Here is a 20,768-nt window from a genome sequence, read left to right as displayed (position 1 = left end):
GGGCCACAAAGGAGGATAAGCACAGCCACTGGAGCAGGCCAGGCCTTTCTGTGATTCTGTGATTCCCTCAACTCTGTTTTCAAGAAGCTGCTGGTTTTTTTTTTTCTGGGCTCCACCATGTTAATGAGAAGATTTGAAAGCAATGGAGGGAAGGAATGCAGACAGTCTGCCCGGGGACACCTGGCTCAGGCCCCACTGACACTGAAACTTTGAGAAGACTCACACACGCAGAGGATGGGATGTGGGAGCTGTGCCCCTCCACCTGCAATTCCAGGGCAATAACTGCACCTTAGGGTAACGAAGGTGAAAGCAGAAGGGCCAGGAAGTTCCTGGAGGAATCTCATGGTCTCCCCAAAAGCTGTGCCTGTGCTCCACTGTGCTGGTATTGCAGCACCTTGCATCAGCCCACTGCTGGCAGCTTTGGACGGGTGCTGGTGACACCACACCCCCAGGGCAGTGGGCACAAACACCCTGTGCAGTCCCCAGAGAGGAGAGGACAAAATGGAGACAGTGAGACTGGGCTGGTTGCAGTGCCCAGAAAGGAGCTCCTGGGAGCTTCGCTGGGTGAGAACACTGCTCTGGGGGCCTTTCCCAAAGGGCTTTGGCTCCAGCCCCGGCGAGGTGGTGTTGCATTCTGCTGTGGGTTCTTCCCTGGGACAGGCCGCTCTCCACGCTCTCGCTGCCCTTCCTCCTAGTTATGCTCTGGGGGAAAGGAGTGATTCTGCACAGCGAGAAAAGCAATGCACACTGCTGCAGCCTGTCCAGCAGGGCCAGAGGAGGACAGTCCAGCTTCCCTGTGCTGTGCTGCAAAGGAAACTCATCAGAAGTCACCTCACGCCTTGTGCCAGGAATGGGAGGGCGAGATATGTGTTTGCTGCCCTCTTCCTCATTCACACACTTACTTGCACTTGCCAGAAGGGGCTGGATTTGTTCCTGTCTGCTTTAATCTTAATTGCATGGAAACACGGGGAGGGTCAGGAAGGTAAGGAGGCTGAGCGGGGTGACGCTCCTCTTGGGGCCCCCTCTGGTTAGGGGTGCTGGAGATGCAGCACCCAGGGGACCCCTCCCAGTCGTGAACCATTGGCACTGAATGCAATGAGTAACCCACTTGAGCCGTGCTTTGGGGAGCCTCTGGGAGATGCTGGGAAGCCTTGGAAGCTCTGAGACAGGCAGAAAATAAACAGGAAGAGCATACACTTTTTTTTTATTGCTATTATTGAATTTCTTTATGGAAATTGCACTTGCCACCAGCAGCAGCAAACTGGCCTCTTCTTGGAACACAAATTACACCCAGAACAGCACAGGAAATGCAGCTTTAAGCTTTGGGTCAAGGGCCCCAGACTAGGAGCACCACTTTCTTGTTCCCTTCCCATGGTTGTACTCTATGCTACTGATGATTTGCAAAATGGGTTTGCATGAAGGTGCAGGTTGCAAACACAGTCTGCCCCGTGTTCCCATCCACCTGCCTGGTGGAGGGTGAGCAGCGGGGATGGGAGGCCAGTGCCCTTAGTCCCACTCTCCCAGAAAATCTCTGATTGAGGACTTGAGATTGAAGGCTGTGACTGGGCAGTGCTCCCCAATGCAGGAATCCTGTAGCTGTGTCCGAGCTGCATTGGGCGGCTCCACTCCTGTTTTAGAAGGGCTTTGCACCACCTGCAAGAGGAAGACATTTTCCAGTGGTCCCTGCAAACAGGAGCAGCAGAAAACACCAGGGCTGCAGATCATCTCTGTGCGGTGCCTGGTAGGGCTCCTCAGAAGCTCTCAGCTGAGCGTCCAACTGCTGATGGCAACGAAGTGTTGAGTGTGATGCATCTCGTAAATAACCCTGTGCCTCGTTTTAAAAGTCTGTGTCTGCATCACACTGCATTTTGTCCCAGAGTCACTCATCCTTGTGAAGAAATGCTTTTGAAACACCAAGAAAATCCACCCCCTGTGCCACCCAGGCCTCTGGTTCCAGCAAGCTGCTGCTGCTGGGAAAGTGCCCTTGCTGCTGATGAGATTTTTGGAAAACAATACCATGCATGCTTCACAATTAAAGCAGCATTCACAGAGTTGTGTGCTCGAACTGCGATCCAAAAGCAGCAGCCCCCTTGGAGCTCAGCAACCTTCTGTGGGGGGCTCTGGTTATTTAGGAGGCACAGTCCAAGCCTACAATGGTCACAAATCAGCCTCTGCTTTCTGAGACTCTGACCAGATGTCAGAAAAAACTGCAGAGGCTTATTTAAACCTAGCAACAAGGATTTAATCTGAGCAAAAGGCTCTGCTCAGAAGCATTCACAGAAAGAGCACAAACACTTGTCCAAAAGCTGTTCAGCTACAATAACAGACCCAGGGATTCACAGAACTTGTTTTTCTTCACAGAAAAGCACTGCTTCGTTGTCTTGAGCTCATACAGCAGGGCAAGGTGACCCAGACTTACAAAGGAATTCAGTTATTAGGGATAATGCTGTTACTGCACTGGCCAGAAACATTCAGATAACTGCATGAAAACACAGCACTTGTGTGGCTGTGGGTGACGTGCTTTTCTGCACCATCAAGTGTTTTCAGAGTTAGAGGAGGGTGAAGTTTGTGCAGAAGACGAATGGGGAAGTTCTCAGAACAGCACAGCATGTGGTGCACCCCCTGGTACACAGGGATGGCTGCTTGGGCTGCTGCTCATGGGAGGTTTTGGTGGTTTGGAAGGAGCCAGAACTGGGATGTGGGGAAAAAACTTCAGCTCCCAACACGCCTGCATGCTGTGCTGGGGGATGCAGGCTTCACTTGGGCCTCACCACACTGTGGTGTGCCTCACCACCACTGCCCCTGACCCACATGCTGGATGTGTAGCATCAAAACCTCTGAATAATGTATTATCGACCCAGCAGGGGAGGAAGGAAATAACAAAGAGGTTGTGGTGGAGGCAGCTTTGAAGGAAGAAGAACCATCTCACTGTGGATGAGGAGCACTTTCTAATGCTAAACAATAGCAGGCTGCGATTCTGAGAAAACTGGCCATTGAGGCATGGAGTCAGCCCTTCGTGGAGTTTCCTGAGTGTGAGTAAAAGTCCCCAGGAGATTTGGTAAGCAGGAAGAAAACAGCACTGTTTTGCTGAGTCAGGATGATGTGAAGGTGCTGAAAAGGAACAAACACTCCCACTTCTGAGTCACCCGATAACATCACATACCTTGACTATCTCTTCACTCCACCGATAGCAAATGGCTTCAATGAGCAAAATCCTCCATAGCTGTGCTGATCTCTCCTCACAATGCACTGCATTTGCACCTCCACCACTCCACCACCTCCACTCCACCTGAGCGTGCGCTGCTCAGGACTGGGTGTGGGATGAAGAGCTCTTACAGCAATGCCCAGAGTCGAAGTGCCTTCCACGAAACACGTCCTTCTGGTAGGCCTGATGCATTGTGTGCTTGCCCTTACAGAGCAGAGGATGTAAAAAGAGGCTTTAGATTTGAGGAAAGAGAGCTGGAGAGAGAACAAGAACATTTTCAATAAAATACCCAGTGCTGGTTTTACTCTTCACCAAAGTACAGCAGGGGATGAAGCGCAGGGAGCATCTTCCCCTCACCACCCACCACCCTGCACTGGAGGACCACAGTCTGTCCTTATCCTCAGGAAGGGCACAGGAGAGGGGTGTGCAGCCCCCGTGGCCAAGTTTTGCCCCACGCCCAGGGAGGAGCCCCTGGGATGAGCAGTGTGTTCCAAGGCACTGTGGCTGCCCTGGGGCAGAGCATCTGTCTGCAGGCAACCACCAAGCTCAGCACACTCCCTGGAGCCTGCAGGGCTACAGAAGGGGCACGGTGCTCAGGCAGAGAGACAACCAATGCTAGCTGATTGCTTCTGGCCATAGCAGATCCACTTATTCCATTTACTCTATGGGAACTGGGCGGCGCGATTGTTTACAACTCCAGTGTCAGTTTGACAATAGTTAAGTGATGGAAAATGGGTTAAGTCATCTTTTATTTATAACATTGGACAACACTGTCTCAAGCATAAAAAACGAGTAATTCAGTACTCTCCCTTGACTGCAGGAATGTGAAATACCACCAGCTCTCCCAGCAGTCCCAGAGACTGCAGGAGGCCACCATTGTGGCCAGACCCACAAGCAAACTCATTTCTGCATATTATCCTTAGCAACTTGGAGCATAAAGTGAAGTTCAGAGGGGTGAAAAATGAGGAATTTCTGTGGGCATCTTATCTTTCCTTTCATAGAATCATAGAATTGCTCGGGTTGGAAAAGACCTTAAAGATCATGGAGTCCAACCACAGAAGGTTGGACCTTCTGACTTGCAGGACTTTCCTGAAGTCTCTCCTCCAGCAGTGGAATCTAATGCGGCAGAAGTTAAACTGCTCCTGGGTTTGATTCTGGTAAGAAAATCTCAGATACGCAGAATCATAGAATCACAGAATCACAGAATGGCCTGGGTTGAAAAGGACCATAATGCTCATCAAGTTTCAACCCCCCTGCTATGTGCAGGGTTGCCAACCACCAGACCAGGCTGCCCAGAGCCACATCCAGCCTGGCCATGAGCGCCTCCAGGGATTCATTCACTGGGATGAGTATCCAGCTCCAAACATCCTGAATTATCCACACATTCAGGCTTGTTGGAAATCCAGTTCTTAGGAACAGAATAGCAAGATGGACATCGTCATATCCCCATGGACGTGATCAATTAAATAACTGCTATGTTCTGGGCATTCAATGCAGTTCTTATTTCACATCCCTGGAAGTTACACCAAAGCTAGGCCCCAGTGGGTAGAGATCATTTCTGATACAGATAACAGAAAATTAATGAGTGTGAGTTTTCAGTGTGAACCTGTAATATTTTTGGCAGTCCTCCCCTTTTGTTTACTGGTAACGTGCAGCTTGCAGCAACTAAACAGGCCACACTAACACAGCAACTACACAACTCCTAGGTTTCCCTTGGTTTTCCCAGCAGCCTCCTCCTCCTCCCTCTTCAGGAGGAAGCCCTGTGGCCAGCCAGCATGGATAGAGATCAGAGACCCTGCTGGAATCATCAGCTTAATGCTGAGTTCATACTGTGGGTGACGTCTCTGGCCCAGTGGCAGCGCTGGGCCGTCTTGCCCTCAGCTGGCAACATCCCCTGTCAGGTCAGAGCACCTGAGGCCTGTTAATAAATGTCACATTTCTCAGAAGGTTCTCATAACTCATTCAGGTGTTGCCAGGGAAATAATTACGCGGCAATAAACTAGGACTGTTCGGCTCCTGTTAATTAGGCACAAAGGTGGTAAACATTAACTCTGCAGGCAGAACATGTGATGCACATAGATGGTTAGGTCTCAGACGAATGCTGTTTTTAATTTCTGTGTGTGTGTGTGTGTGTGTGTGGAGGCCTGGTTTCTGGAGATAGGCTGTCTGCTGTCTGCAGGAAGGGAAGGCAAGGCCCATTTTTTTGTTTCCCTGCCTCTCTGCCAGGTGTGTGATACTACCATAGCTTAGAATCATGAAGTATCCTGAGTTGGAAGGGACCCACAAGGACCATCGAGTCCAGCGTGGCCCCACACGGGACCACCTTCATGTCAGACTTCATATTAGCTCAGGATGAAGGTCTGAGCCTTGTGGCAGGGAAAGACGAGGTATGGTTCCTTCTCATGCCTGATATGGCCAATGGGCAAGGCAGGCTGGAGGGGAACCTCTCCATCCTGGGGCTCTGTTTGTGTGGCTCCCCAGCCTTCCTGCCATTGCATGAATCACAGCCACCACAGAGCACGTGGAGCAAGCATGTGAGTTGGTGCATGCCTTATGAGGCAGTTACTGATGTCTCTTCCTGTCTGCTTCAGGGCACCCCAGCAGAAGACAAGTGCTCAACTTGTTTTTATCCAGGTAGTGGTTTTGACTGCCCTGGTTTCCAAGTGCATTTTTACAGATACCTTTATGGAGACAAAGGTATTCCAGAATGTGGTGGGTCTCCTCCCTTCTCCTCGCTGTATGAAACCAGGCTATCATTTTTTTAAGGTCAGCTCCATATCCACGCACAACCACCTCATGACCTGAGGCAGCTTCTGCCACAGGAGATGCAGCACACACTTATTTCTGGGTACAGAAGGGAGACAATGATGTTTCATGCACTGTAGATATAGCCATGCACCTGCAGTGTGGGGCTCCCACCTCCATGCAGCTCAGGGAGAGCCATGGGTGCAAAGGCAGGAGGTAGTGCTGAAGTGCTTGAAGTAATGAAGGCCCAAAGCCAGCTTGGTCTTCTCTTTCCATCGATCCTCTTCTATGCTGCTGCCAGCGTCTTACTGCTCCTACTAAAATCTCAGTTCATTATACGATCCCAGCTGGGTGTCTTGGTTTCAGCTGGGATGGACTTGTTCTCTTCAGAGTGCCTGGTATGATGCTACGTTTTGGTTCTAGGAAAACAATGCTGATAACATGCAGATATTTCTGTTTGCTGCTAAGCAGTATTGTACAGAGCCAAGGCCATTCACAGCCAAGGGCCCAAGGAGCTGGGAGGGAACAGAATTAGGACAGCTGAGTTACACTGGCCAAAGGGATATTCCATACCATATGGCATCATGTGGAAAGAGTTTTGAAGGGTTGGGAGTTCATTTTTTTCTATTCCGCTGCTCAGGACCAAGCTGTGCATCACTCAGAGGGTGGTGAGCAATTGCTTGTCCATCAGGAGGATCACAAGAGTAAACTGTATCAGAGGCCAAAGTGAACCTAAGTGGAACAGATTGGCAAAAGCATGCCACTGCAGCTGGCTCAGAGGCTCCATGCATCCTTGGTATAGATTATCTCAGTAGAGGTTACTTCAAGGGCCCAAAATGGTGTTGGTGTGCTTTTGGTATAGCTGCCATGGAGATGGAGGACATTAAGCAGCTTTCTACCTTGCCTGGTCCCTCAGATGGCCCTTCTGTTGTGGGATTGATAAGAGCAGAAGAACAGCAGGTACCAATTGCCACTACCCTGGTGCACTGGCGGCAATATTGCACCAACCGGGACTCCCTAATTCCCATTCATCAGCTGATTTGCCAACTGGAGAACCAAGGAGTAATCAACAAGACTCGCTTACCCTTCAGTAGTCCCACATGGCCACTGCGGAAGTTCAGTAGAGAGTGGAGGCTGACAGAGGAGTATCGTGGCCTGAATGAAGTCACACCACCACTAAGCACTGCTGTGCCAGACATGCTAGAACTCCAACATCAGCTGGAGTCACAGGCAGCCAAGTGGAATGCCACAGCTGACATCACTAATGCATTTTTCTCATTCCCTCTGGCAGCAGAGTGCAGGCCACAGTTTGCTTTTTCTTGGAGGGGCATCGACTGCCTGGAAACGACTGCCTCGGGAGTGGAAACACCACCCTGCCATTTGTCATGGGCTGATCCAGACTGCACTGGAACTGGGGGAAGCTCCTGAACACCTGCAATGCATTGACGACGTTATCGTGTGGGGCAACACAGCAGAAGAAGCTTTTGAGAAAGGGAAGAAAATAATTCAAATCCTTCTAAAAGCCTGTTTCGCCGTGATGCAAAGTAAGCTCAAGGGACCTGCACAGGAAATCCAGTTCTTAGGAACAGTACAGCAAGATGGACATCGTCATATCCCCATGGACGTGATCAATTAAATAACTGCTATGTTTCCAGCCACTAGCAAAAGAAAACACAAGCCTTCTTAGGTATTGTGGGTTTCTGAAGGATGCATACTCTGGATTACAGTCTGACTGTAAACCTTCTCTATCAGGTGACCCAAAAGAACAATTTCACATGGGGCTCTGAGCAACAACAGGCTTTGAACAAATGAAACAGGATAGCTCATACAGTAGCCCTTCGGCCACTCCGGACAGAACAAGATGTAAAAAACATGCTCTACATTGCAGCCAGGGAGAACAGCCCCACATGGAGCCTCCAGCAGAAAACATCAGGGGAGACCTGAGATCAGTCCCAAGGCTTTTGGAGTCAAGGATACAGAGGATTCAAGCCCTGCTACACCCCAACTGAAAAAGAGATACTGGCAGCATATGAAAAGGTCCAAGCTGTTTTGGAAGTGGTTGAGGTTGAAGCATAGCTCCTTTTGGTGGCACCCTGACTGCCTGCTGGGCTGGAAGTCCCAAGGGGGGGCCCCCATCCACACATCGTGCAGTTGATGCTACATGGAGTAAGTGGGTAGCAGTGATCACATAGTAGGCTCAAACAGGGAACCCCAGTCATCCAGGAATCTCAGAAGTGACTGTGGACTGGCTCAAAGACAAAGATTTTGGAGTATCACCAGAAGAGGTGGTGACACAAGCTGAAGAGGCTCCACTATATAATAAGCTACCAGAAAATGAGAAGAAATATGCCCTGTTCACTGATGAGTCCTGTCACACTGTGGGAAAGCACTGAAGCTGGAAGGCTGCTGCATGGAGTCCCACATGACGAGCTGCAGAAACTACTGAAGAGAATCAAGCCAATATTCAGAAGTGAAGGCCATCCAGCTGCGTCAGACATTGCTGAACAAGAAAAGTGACCAGTGCTTTACCTCTACACTGACTGCTGGATGGTTGCAAATGCCCTGTGGGGTGGTTACAGCAATGGAAGCAGAACAACTGGCAGCACAGAGGCAAACCCATCAGGGCCTCTGCATTATGGAAAAACACTGCTGCCCCGGGTAGAGAACATGGTTGTAGAGGTACATCACATAGATGCTCACGTACCCAAGAATTGTGCCACTGAAGAACATCAAAACAACCAGTAGGTTTATCAGCCTCTAGGATTGAAGCAGCTCAGGTGGAGCTGGGACTGGCAACGTAAGGGTGAACGAGTTCTAGGTTGGTGGGCCCATGATACCTCAGGCCCTCAAGGAAGAGCTGCGACATATAGATGGACTTAGAATTGAGGAGCGGACTTAACTACGGATGCTATTGCACAAGTTACTCATGAATGTGAAACATGCGCTGCAATTAAGCAAGCCAAGTGGACAAAGCCTTTTTGGTATGGAGGATGATGCCTGAAACCTGGCAGGTGGATTATACCACACTCCCAGAAACTCGCCGTGGCAGACACCATATGCTTACAATGGTGGAAGCAATCGTCAGACAGCTGGAAACACCTCCTGTGCCCCATGCCACTGACAGAAGTACTATCCTGCGCCTTGAAAAGCAAACCTTATGGCAACTTGATATCCCAGAAAGAATTGAGTCAGAAAACAGGGCTCATTTCCAAAACAGTCTCATAACCACCTGGGCCAAAGAGCATGGGATTGAGTGGGTATATCACATCCTCTACCATGCACAGCCTCTGAGAAAACTGAGTGACTGTTGAAGACTACACTGAGAGCAGTGGGTGCTGGGACTTTCAAGCACTGGGACACACATTTAGCAAAAGCCAGCTGGTTAGTCAACACTCAAGGATCTGCCCATTGAGCTGGTCCTGCCCAGTCAAACCTCCAGCATACCATAGAAGGGGATAAAGTCTCAGTGGTGCACAAAGAAAAAACATGCTGGGCAAGGCAGCGTGGGTCATTCCTGCCTTGGGCAAAGGCAAGCCTATTTGTGGAATTGCTTTTGCTCAGGGACCTGGGCACACGTGGTGGGTAATGCAAAAAGATGGGGATGTCTGTTATGTACCTCAAGGTGATCTGGTGCTGGGTGAGAACAGCCAATAATTTAAATAGCATTAAATTGCTATGTAATACTGTATGTCATCACCATTATGGTTCTTATATACCTTGTTAACAGTATTACAGTAAGAATTACCCAGGTTAAAGAAGAATGAACTCTGATGGAACCCGAACTAGCCTCTGTATGCAGTAACCCAATACTGTGAGTCATCCCTCCTGTGCTGAAGGACTGTTATGACAGCTGGAGCTCCAAGTTATGAACTAAATGAATGCCATGAACAATTCAAATGGCTGGCTGACAGACTACGGAAAAAAATGTGTGTGTATATATTAAAAAAAAAAAAAAAAAGATTGTGGGTGGTAATCAGGATGTGTAGAAATTGTGGTACCTGAGCATTATGTAAATGGTATGGAATACAGGGTGGATATTGTCTCAGCTTGAGCAGGGACAGAACTGTCTGGTATGATGCCATGTGTTGGTTCTAGGAAAAAAACAGTGCTGATAACACAGAGACATATCTAGTTGCTGCTAAGCAGTGCTGTACAAAGCCAAGGCCATTCACATCCGAGGGCCCGAGGTGGTGGGAAGGAACAGAATTAGGACAGCAGACTTAAAGTGGCAAAGGGATATTCCATACCATATGGCATCATGTGGAAGGAGTTTTGAAGGGGTGGGAGTTCTTTCTTTTCTCTCCTGCTGCTCAGAGGCTGGCTAGGCATTGGTCCTGACCAACGGTGAGCAATTGCTTCTGCATCACTTGTGTGTGTGTGTAGTCATACTTCTCTTTGTCTTAGCAAATAGTTTTATCTCAACCCGTGAGTTTTACTTCATTGTTGTTTTTGTTGTTGTTGTTCTCTCCCCCATCCCTTTGGGAAGTGGGGGAGTGAGGGGCCACCTGGCTGGTGCTCAGCCACCTGCTGGTTAAACCACAACACAGGGGCACCATGTGGAGGTCCTACAAGAGATGCCACACCTGCCCCTCTCCATCTATGAGGATAACCCAAAGCTGAGTATTCACTCTTGTGTTCCTGAGGCTGCTGTTCCGTGTGGAGAGCACTGTACCACCCCTCTGAACTTAGGGACCCTGGGGTTGAATTAATCTCTGTGGTGCAGCGCTGGAAGGAAAGGGGCTGTGGGAACATCATGCCCTGCTGAGACAGCCCCGGACAGGTCTCTGGATTCTGCATGCAAACCACAGGGGACTGTATTAAACCACCCATGCCAGGTCAAAGTCCCTGGCTTGCCCTGTGCATCGTGCAGAAGAAATGCCAGAAGGACTGACATCTCTTACCCTGCACAAGTAACACACACGCACAGGCAAAAGCCACAGGAGAGGTCAAGAATGAGGAGAAAAGCAAGGCAGAGGAAAGGCTGACAAGAAAGACAAAGCAAAACAGCTGTGTGAAAAGAGCTGGATGTACTCAGAAGCAAAGTTTGTACTGTGCACCAGTTTGTAATTTGGATGGGATGCAGAAATGAAGAGCTAGACCAACATTACCACCCACTGCTACTCACATGAGGCTCCCTGCAGAAGGCAATGGGCAAAAAATCATCTGCCATGCAGATCAGACATGATGTTAGGACAATGAATGGTGGGAGCCAGAGAAGCAGATAATGGAATTGCACGAGCTGGTCACTGCCACGTGTGGATTTTTGTGTTCTATTACCAAGCTTTCAAAAAGCATCTAAGCATTACTGCATCTTGAAACTTGCCTGCATCGCTTTGCAAAGCACCCGGGTTGAGCACGGATCCTGCACGCTGCTTTTGGAACAGAACACCCAGGGGAGCGGGCTGCTGCAGAACCCTGTGTGCATCACTCAAGGGCCGTGCATTGGGATGGCACCCAGAGGACGCGGTGGCAGCTGGGGCAGAGCTGCCAGCACAGGGATGGTCCTGCCAGCTTCCTGGAAGCGACTGCAGGGCCGATTCCTGGGAAGTACAGCACATGGCAGTGCTCTCCTCCTCCTTTTTTGTTGTTATTCAGTGGCCTCTCCTCCGTCTTTCAGCCAGACGTGCTCTGCCAGGAGTTCTAGAGTGGGTGACCGGGTACGTCAGCAGTGAGAGTGGAGCTCTGTGTGCGCAGCGCACACGGCTGGCAGACACCCAGCACGCCCATCTAATTATTAAATATTTATTGCGCCTTTAATGGGTCAGTTACAACAGCAGGATGCTCCCGAGGAGCAGGCTGCAAGGAACGGGAACGTACAGTTAAAGGCTGTCAGGCCCTGATGAAATGCAGCACGGTGATGCACTGCAGATAACCCGGCCCTCCTGTGATAGAACGTGGTGCAGCTGTTGCTGCAGGCACCGCCTCCAGCAGCTTCCTCCCTTCGGCAGCCATCTGCACCACAGCCCAATGCCGGACATGCCCTCTGTGCCCTCTGTGACACAGCCCAGCACCTTCCCTTCTGCTGCTCCCTGTGATTCTCACAGTGTCCCCTGGACACAGTGTCCAGCACACAGCTAGGTGCGACCTTATGCCAGGGGTGAACTGCTGGCTGGAGGGCTGGGCCCGGAGGGTTGTATTAATGGGGTTACATGGCAGACAGTCGGCAGTGGGGTCCTGCATTGGCTCCATTTATGGGCCAGTTCTCTTCGGTTGGTTACCAGGGAGCTGAGTGCACACTGATCGTGCACTGACGATGCTGAACTGGGAGGAGCCATTGGTTCCCATGCAGGAACTGGATGATCTTTAACGTCTCTTCCAACCCAAGCCATTCTATGATTTTATGGTCTTTTTTGTCCAGGAGGCTGGAAAACTCCCTTCTGCGTGGCATTTCACAGGCTCCACACCCGGCACAGGGCTGGGGAGCGCTGCTAATGCTCTCCATCACTTGCTGTGCTCCAACCAGCACTGGGCTGGATGAGGGACGCCTAGCGGCTTGCAGCAAGGAGCTGAGCCGATCTGCAGCACAAAGGAACAAAAAAAAGATAAAAATAAGGACACAGGGTGTGTTTTCTGGGTGTGTGGGGTTTTGTTTCTTTGACTCCCAGCCAGAGGATCCACATTGTTCTGCACATTTTTTTATTAGGTGCTGTCATGAGACCAACGAACCTGCAGTCCTGTGCGCTAACGAGCCCAGATGCACAAATTGCTCCCAGTGAATTTAGGTGTTCACACGGCAGTTCTGAGCACCAGGCACTCGTGTGCCCAGGACCACCTCCGTGCTACAGGGACACGAGGCACGAGGAACAGGCAGGCAAAGGGGACACGTGAAAGCGGGGGACATGCGGACATGCGACACACAGACATTAGGGGCAAGTGAACATGGGGGATGCACAGCCACGAGGGACGTGTGGGACATGCAGGACAGGCAGACAGAGGACAGGTGGACACAGGACACACAGACATGAAGGACACGTAGACGTGGGGACAGGTGGGCACGGACAGTGCGTGGGCACAAGAGGCAGGTAGATGGGGGGGCACAGGAGGGACAGACAGACACGAGAGACACAGGAGACACGCAGACAGCGGGACGGGCGGGAGAGATGGAGGAGGGGGATGCGTGGACATGGCAGCGTGCACACGGACACCACGGGCACACAGATAAGACGGACAGGCAGATGTGGGGGACAGGCGGACGGGGGACAGACACGTGGCCACGGGGACATGCAGACACGTGGCACAGGCAGAGAGGGGAGCAAGGCCAGCACGCCGCCCGCGCCCCGGCACATGGGGGCACTCCTGGAGGCAGCTCCTTAAGCGCACACGGCACCTCGGTGCGGGATGGGGTTAACGCTTTTAAGGCCGGAACACCGCTTTAAGCCGTGAAGCCCCCCGCCGTCCCTGCGTGCCCCCACTCTCCGCTCCTGTTGGGATGGGGGGGCGGGGGGGGGGTAGAAAAAAAAAAACGATTTAGAAACGATTTAAAAATGCAATGAAGAAAAATAAATGGAGAAAGAAATAAAATAGGAGCAGTCCCCCCGACAGGGATGCCGCCCCCCCCCCTCGCCCCCGTGCCGGGTAGGGGCCTGCCCGCCACTTCCTGCTTAGCGTTACGCAGCACTTTTTCTTAGCAGTCACACGGTTCGGATTTTTTTTTTTTTTTCTCTCTTTTTTTTTTTTTTTCCCCTTTTTTCCCTCCTCTCCCCCCCGCCCCAGCGTCTCCCACCCCCACCCCCCCCTCTCGGCGCCGCGCTCCGAGAGCACGAAAATTGCACACCCCCCTCCTTCCCGCGTCGTGACGTCACCCGCGCCATGGGCGGTGAGGGGCGTGACCAAGAGGCGGGGGGGGCGTGGCCTGGCTATGGGCAGTGCGCTTAGCGCGCGTGCGCAGTGCAGCGCCTCGCGGCAGCGGCTATATAAGGGCGGGGCCGGGGCGGCGGCGGCAGAGCGCTGAGGAGGCCCTGAGGCTGCGTGGCCGAGCTCGGTGCGGCAGAGCGATAGCGGAGAGCGCAGCGGCGTGCGGGACGCGCGTGCGCGGGGACGAGGCCGTTGGCCGCCTTCTTGCTGTGCAGCCCAGGAGCCGCCGCCATGGTGAAGAGCGTGGGCAATCTGGTGAGCCCGTGGGCCGGCCCGCCTCGGGCAGGGTGGCGGCGCTGCGGAGCGGGGGAGGCGAGGGGGGCTCCGTGGCGGGGGCCGCGGGCAGGGCTAACAGCGCGTGGCTGCGCTCCTTTGTGTGAGTTCAGCCTGAGAGCCGCGGTCCGTTCGCGTCTCCTCCCGCCGCGCTGAGGGAGGGACAGCTGCGCTCCGACTGCAGGTGGCAGCTTGGGAAGCCGTCTCCGCCAGGGAGCGGGGTCTGTGGTCTGTGCTGGCCGCTCTGGTTAAACAACACACGCCGAATCTTGCGGTGACCCTTGGCAGTCAGCTGATGGCCAGGCTAAGCCCGGTTCAAGGGCAGCACGGTACGTGCCAGAGATCGTGCTTATAGCTGAGGTCTTCTGTTAAAGCTGTCTCTGCCGTGCTGAGAGCAGTGGATTTCTTACAGCGTTGGTTGGTGGCCTCCATTTTGGTCCACTGGCGGCTGCTGGGAATCCCTGCTGCACTGGAACCTCTCCTTGCCACCTGTTTTCTCTCAGCCAGCCCTTGGAAGCTGAAACCTGCTCACAGCACACTGCTTGCCTTGTGCTCCGGCACAGAGGGGTGTGCTGTGCCCAGCAGAGTGAGGCCCTCCGTGGGCTCAGGGAGGCACCAGCTGTATGTTTGAAAGCTGTTGAGAGGCTTCCCTCAGGAGGACAAAGGAAAATAGTGCTGGCAAAGCTGTGAGATCCTCTAATAAATGTGGCCACGTGGACTTGCGGGGGGGGGGTGCATCCCTTCTGTTAATGAAAGTATTTCTGTATGAAGCTTATCAATCCGTAGTTATTGCAGAAGACTGGAAGTCAGTAAGGTCAGGCAGTTTTCCTGCCACTGCTGTCTTCCTTACTTCAGGGATATTAATGTTCTCTGAGAAAAATACCAGCACTTATCCCTCACTGGGTCTCCCAGGGGTAGCACCGTTGGACCTTGTGTCTCTTCTCAGGTTGCCCACAGCAATTTTAGCTGATTCTGGGGATGACTCACAGGGTAACGCCTGGCTGCAGCTGGAGAGCAGTGCCCAGACCCAGGTCTCCAATGGTGTATGGTTTGTGATCAGCAGGAAGTGCCATGTCCTCCCACTTTGCCCTTGTTCTGTGCAGTACTGTCCTGAGATGTGTGGTCATGACTAGTGTGTCCCAGGGATGGATTTCCTCTTGAAGGATACAGAAATTAGTCAACTGCACTGAGAAAGTAAGAGTAAAGAAGGTGGTCTAATTGGCAGGTGCAGGAGGTAGAATTAATATTAGTAAGGCTGTTACAGTAGAGAGGTGTGAGAATATATGCCAAAAGTCAGGGATTTGGAGGTGGGAATGAGTGAGGCTCTACTAAGAACCTTGTGGTTGTAAGTAACTGCTGAGAGCAGATAGCGTGGACTACTGTGTATGTTAGCCTTGAACTTTGCTGGAGGCCGTGTTGTACTTTAGAGATTGGGATGCAGGAGTACATCCTGTATTAGCACAGCAGCAGAGAGAATGTTGGAGAGATAGGAGAACGTCCTGTTCCCCTCCCTCAGACTGAGCAGGTGATATGGGGTATTGGCTGCTGGTCTCACAGTGGATAGGCTCAGTGTCTACTCACAGTGCAAGGATGGAGGAGTTCAGCATCTGGAGGTTGCATGCCTGAGGACAGCTGCATCAGGAGTTTGAGGCATGGGAAGTGGGAAGAAGTGATGCCAGACATGCTTGGAGTTGCAGCATGTTATGAAGACTTGCCTATTTGCTGGATCTGCATCCCCTGCTTGATCTGCCTGAGATACTTGTTTGCTTCCTAGCATGCAAATATTTCTTTCCTTCAGTGTCTTGCGCTTCTGCTAAAACATTTGCTCTTTGAAAACAGTGGCACATAAGAAGCTCTAAAACGCAAAGCATGCTGTCCAGAAATGTCTCTTGTAACAAAGTGCGACAGATCTCTCTGTTAACCTGCGATGTTAGTTATTACTCGCATAGTCTGTGTAGCTTTGTGTTGATTACTGAAGTTACACCCCAATTTACTTGGTGGAATAAATAAAATGTTTATACGAATCAGCTCTTGCTTTAGAAAACATGCTGTAGGGTAAACCACACAACATCTTTATTCTTACCGTTGATTGCAAAAGGTGAAACTGGAAAAGCGTGCAGAAGTTTGTCCTCAAATTCTGTGGAGAAAAGTCCCAGAAGAAAATGGATGCCTTCCCATCAAGTGAGAATTGAATGTTAAGGACTGTTGCAGTCACATTTAAAGTGTAACACTACTCAGTGTAGCTTACAATCTCAGCTCATGCTAACTTCTAGCTAAATTTACACAGTTCAATGACTGAATACTGTGATATTTCCTAGTTGAGGCGTCAGAAGGCAGTGGTGGATGCTAACACTGATGGAAGCAATTCACAGGAGTGTATGCGTCGTTGACCAAATAAGTACTTTAAGTGGAGGTGCTGTGTGAAGGCTGAGGGAAAGCTGACTTGGAGGTTAGTCAACTTTTTGCAAAGAAGGGAGGAAATCCTTAATGTTTTCAATTCTTTTTTCTTTATAGGCTGATTTTGAGGCAGAACTGAAAGCTGCTGGTGAGAAGCTTGTAGTAGTTGATTTCTCTGCCACATGGTGTGGACCATGTAAAATGATCAAGCCATTTTTCCATGTAAGTAGCCTTTGTTTTTCACAGTAACAGTAAGTATACACAAATACTTCTGTGCAACTTGTCAGTAATATGGAGGAAACCTCCTTTGTCTGTGGGGTGGATGGTATTTCTTGAAGGAGAATTTGTAGAAGTATGTGATTGGTAACTATTGAATAAAGTACTTGGATACACAGCAGGGAACAGACATGCTGTTGCATTTTGTCTGTCCTGGTGCTCTGATGCACAGTCTGTAGGTACCTAGCTTCCCTCAAGAACTGGTAACAGTGGAGTTGAAACAGTGTGTGTACACTGGCTCTGATTATTAAAACTGCATTCAGATAAGCTGTAGCATCTTTCTGTAGTGATGGGGAGGCTGTAAGGGAAGGAAAGGCCTTTCCCTTGTGCTTAGGTGCTTCAGCAGACTCTTCCAGGGGATGGAGCTGAAAATTAATTTCTGGTCAGTAAAGTAGCTGCTTTAAGGTAACGAGTCAAGTCTCACAGCACCAGTTTCTATGAATGCATCTTTTAAAGAAGTGGCTTTCCTGGAGCAGTAACTACATAATTTTGTTTTTCATTCTAGAGTCTGTGTGACAAGTTTGGTGATGTGGTGTTCATTGAAATTGATGTGGATGATGCCCAGGTAAGGTCCAAGGGTAGTGCTGAAGGACAGTAGCTTGGGAGAACCACAGAAGTGGCAATGAATATCCTTTTGTTTATTGAAACAAAATAAGATAGTTGCTAGGTGCCTATGCAGGAAAGAATGAACTTCTAGAGTTTATCAAAAGAACGAGCTGCTTTAGTTATGTGCACTGTCTAACCCCTATGGCACACATGAGATAGCTTGGGAATACTGGTGCTCTGTGTTTTGGGAGAGTGTCTCAAAGGCCTTAATCTGTTTTGATGCAATCTCCCCTAAAAGTACAAGACTGTCTGGTCTCACCACTGCCCTTGGCAGTTTCCTCTTTCATGTTTCAAATCAAGTCTAATAAGATGTCTGCTCTATAGCAGTTTCAGCAATGTGGAATGAGTACTTGACCAATTTCAGGTTGAAACAGCAACGCTGCTGTACTGCTTTTGAACACTCTCCAAACATAGAGTGGGGATGCAGTAAATATGTGCTCTTATTACTGTATGAATTAGATGATGGAGGGATGATCCTCCTAGGTTTGTTTCATGAAGATGTTAATATTGAGCTGTTTTTGCAGTGCTGGACTAGAAGAGCTGCTTTTGCTTCATTTTGAACAGTAATGACTTTGTCCAACTTCCTAATCAAAAGGAAACCAGTGGGCTCTAAATTTCGATGTCCTTCAGACATGCACAGTTGAAGACTGTTTTCTTTCTCTTCCAGGATGTTGCTACACACTGTGATGTGAAGTGCATGCCAACATTCCAGTTCTACAAGAACGGAAAGAAGGTAGGCTTCTTTTTATGGAGCTTATTTTCCTGGAAGGGGCAGGCTAGGCCACATAGCCTGCTTTCTTTTAATTTATGTGGGTCGCAGCTGGCATTGGGACACTTCTGAGAGCAATCAAATTAATCTTAGTGCTACAGCAAATGTAACATAGCCCAGCTGCTAACTGATAAAGCAAACTCTATTAATTAGACCTAGTGAACTAAGTCTTGCAGGTCAGTCTTATGGGAGGATCTTCATGAGGAATTGTTGAGGTTAAGTGTGCAAGACTGTCTTAATGCTCTGCTTTTACTGATTTCAGTTAGCATTTATTCTCTGCATGCAGTTCATGTTCAAGCAGGGATGTGACTATATATGTAGAATGCCCCCCAACAACAGTCTCTAATTTAAATATACTCAACATCTGAAACCACTGCTTGAGTGTTTTCACACAGACTGTAAAACCTATGAAGGGAGCCCACGTATGTTGCAGGACTGAATAGAGTCCCTTTGCATCTGCTGTGAATTGGATAGATGGGGCCAGAGCAGGCTCAGGGACAGGTTGCTCCAAGCAGTCCTCTCAGCTTGATAGGAAATGGTCCAGAGCAACCCAACATGGCTTTCAGTTACCACTGCTAGGAGGTGATCTCCAGAATCCCTTTAAGCTGTAGTTTTGAGTCTTACACACCAGTGATTCAGGGTCAATTTATTTTTCCCTTCTCTCGCTGTGTGTGTGTCAGTCTCCAAGCATGGTGGCCTGAAAGGGATTCTTAAGATGCTGGCACTGATTTTCTTTTGAATGAGAAACAAATAACTTAATCTCTACAAAATATTTTTCATTTTGAGGCTGAAGAAATCTTAGTGGTTGCGGAGTTAAATAAGCCCATATTTCTGCATGTTATGCAACTACATGTTATGTAGCATTGAGTACAGCTCTTCTGAAAATTGTTCTTTTTGCAGGTGCAGGAATTCTCTGGGGCCAATAAAGAGAAGCTGGAAGAGACCATTAAAAGTCTAGTCTAATCTCCCGCCATGGAGACATCGGAGCATGTCTGGATCGGCTAAATTATAGCCCATAACTTTTCTACTTTCAAAGAAAATCCAACCATTTAACCTATCTAGCTTGGTGGAAACTATCCTCTGATCAATGTAAATGAGTACAATAAAATGTAAATTCTTCACTATTGGTTATTGCTTCATATTTGAATGAAAATGTGAGCAAGTTGCTAATGTCTCTGAGATGCTGTCTGGATGTACGGGCTCTCGTCAAATGCAGAAATCTAATACTAGCTTATCACTGAGAAAATAAAATTAAGTGTTGGAAAGGACAGCAGTAGTAATTGTTGTAGAAGTCTGGCGCCTTACTTGCCCCGCAGCTGACCACCAGCCTATTATCTGAAGAGCAGCACTATGGCTTGCAGTTGAGCTGCAGAAGGGTGAGCTTGGAGCTGTAGAATCAAGGGATTGCTGGTAGGGATGGGTTCTCAAAATCTAAGCTTTGTATGGACTTAGAAATTAAGACTACTGGTGTAGTAAAACATCTGAATGTGATGTAAATTCTGCCACAAAACTGTAGAAAGGTAGGAGTCGGAGGTGCTGCCTTCTTCCCTTTCAGTTTTGCTTTGCCATTGGTGTACAGTGGTTCTGTTAGTAGCAATATGTAGTTGCTGTATTGGGCTGCTTTGTTCCACAGGCAATAATCTGAAGAGGCAAAACACTGTCTTAAACTTGAGATTTATTTGCTTGTGTTCTTCTCTTTGCATAATTCCACTATTACATTATTGGACCATACTGGATATGTTTTGTCCAGTAAACTGGACTCTGCAGTCCTCCAGTCCTATGTCAGGTTGTCTAGATAAATGTTTATCTGCCAGTTTCCACATGCTATTTAACTGCTGTTCCTCCTCCCCCCAGATCAGAATGGTTTTCCTGCTGGTCTAGGTGTTGTCTCTTAGTAAGCATTCAGTAAATAATGAAGGAGAGGAGTAGCAGCAGCTAACAGCTAATGCAGTGGTTTAGAGTTAAGTGAGTTTTGTTGCTTATTTTCCCATCATTGATGGGAAAAGAGAGACTTCATGATGATGCATCTGTGGGCAAAGTGGAGAGAGATATTCTGGTAAGCAGCTCATGCGTGACTCAGTTTTACACTCATATCACAAGCATCTGTGATTTTCCTGGCTCACAAGGAGGGCTGGGAGACCTTCAGTGGACTGCTGTGTATTTTTACCCCTATTAAAAACAAAGATTTTTTTTTTCCAATTCCAAGAAGCATCTGTACTTCTCAGCTGAGGAGAAGCTATCAGGAATTTTGGATGTAAGCTCTGCTTACACAATGAGGGCATGCAAGATGTTTTCTGTACTGCTCTGACTCTTTGACTAGCAGCAGTGCTGCCATGTGTTAAGAGATGACTCACAAGGTAAGTGGGAAACCACTATACAAAGTGGTTCCATAGATACACTTGCAAAGAGGAAATAATATGGTACTGGGGAAGAACATGCCACTAAGATCACAGTATTTGCTAACAAGCATTGCTTTTAAGAGCAGTTCTCAGGTGGCCTGTTTATTTCCTCTGTGCAGTAGCTGGAAGCAAGAGAGAAAAGATAGAGAATCACAAGGTTGGAAAGGACCTACAAGATCATCTAGTCCAACTGTCCTCCCATTACCATTGCTGCCACAAGCCACTAAACCATATCTCATAGCTC

The 20,768-nt window shown here is 49.3% G+C and overlaps 1 protein-coding gene and 2 long non-coding RNA genes across 3 annotated transcripts; 2 read left to right on the top strand and 1 right to left on the bottom strand.

Moving 5' to 3' along the window:
- Window positions 1-1,187: 1,187 nt before the first annotated feature.
- LOC121108563 lies at window positions 1,188-3,886 on the bottom strand. The gene is made up of 2 exons (XR_005843171.1): window positions 3,164-3,886; window positions 1,188-1,653 (listed from the first exon to the last, which is right to left on the bottom strand). It is a non-coding gene; the product is annotated as an uncharacterized LOC121108563 (long non-coding RNA).
- On the top strand, window positions 1,669-19,393 carry LOC107052410. The gene is made up of 4 exons (XR_001464894.2): window positions 1,669-1,679; window positions 3,923-3,926; window positions 7,092-7,095; window positions 19,306-19,393. It is a non-coding gene; the product is annotated as an uncharacterized LOC107052410 (long non-coding RNA).
- TXN (thioredoxin) lies at window positions 13,892-19,246 on the top strand. Its single transcript, NM_205453.2, has 5 exons — window positions 13,892-14,059; window positions 16,592-16,696; window positions 17,256-17,315; window positions 18,024-18,089; window positions 19,026-19,246. The coding sequence occupies exons 1-5, from the start codon at window positions 14,036-14,038 to the stop codon at window positions 19,086-19,088; spliced, it is 318 nt and encodes a 105-aa protein (NP_990784.1). The 5' UTR covers window positions 13,892-14,035; the 3' UTR covers window positions 19,089-19,246.
- Window positions 19,394-20,768: the final 1,375 nt, after the last annotated feature.

Source organism: Gallus gallus, chromosome Z (genome assembly GCF_016699485.2).
Source record: "Gallus gallus isolate bGalGal1 chromosome Z, bGalGal1.mat.broiler.GRCg7b, whole genome shotgun sequence".
Taxonomy (NCBI): Eukaryota; Metazoa; Chordata; class Aves; order Galliformes; family Phasianidae; genus Gallus; species Gallus gallus.
This window is presented reverse-complemented; position numbering and strand designations above follow the sequence as displayed.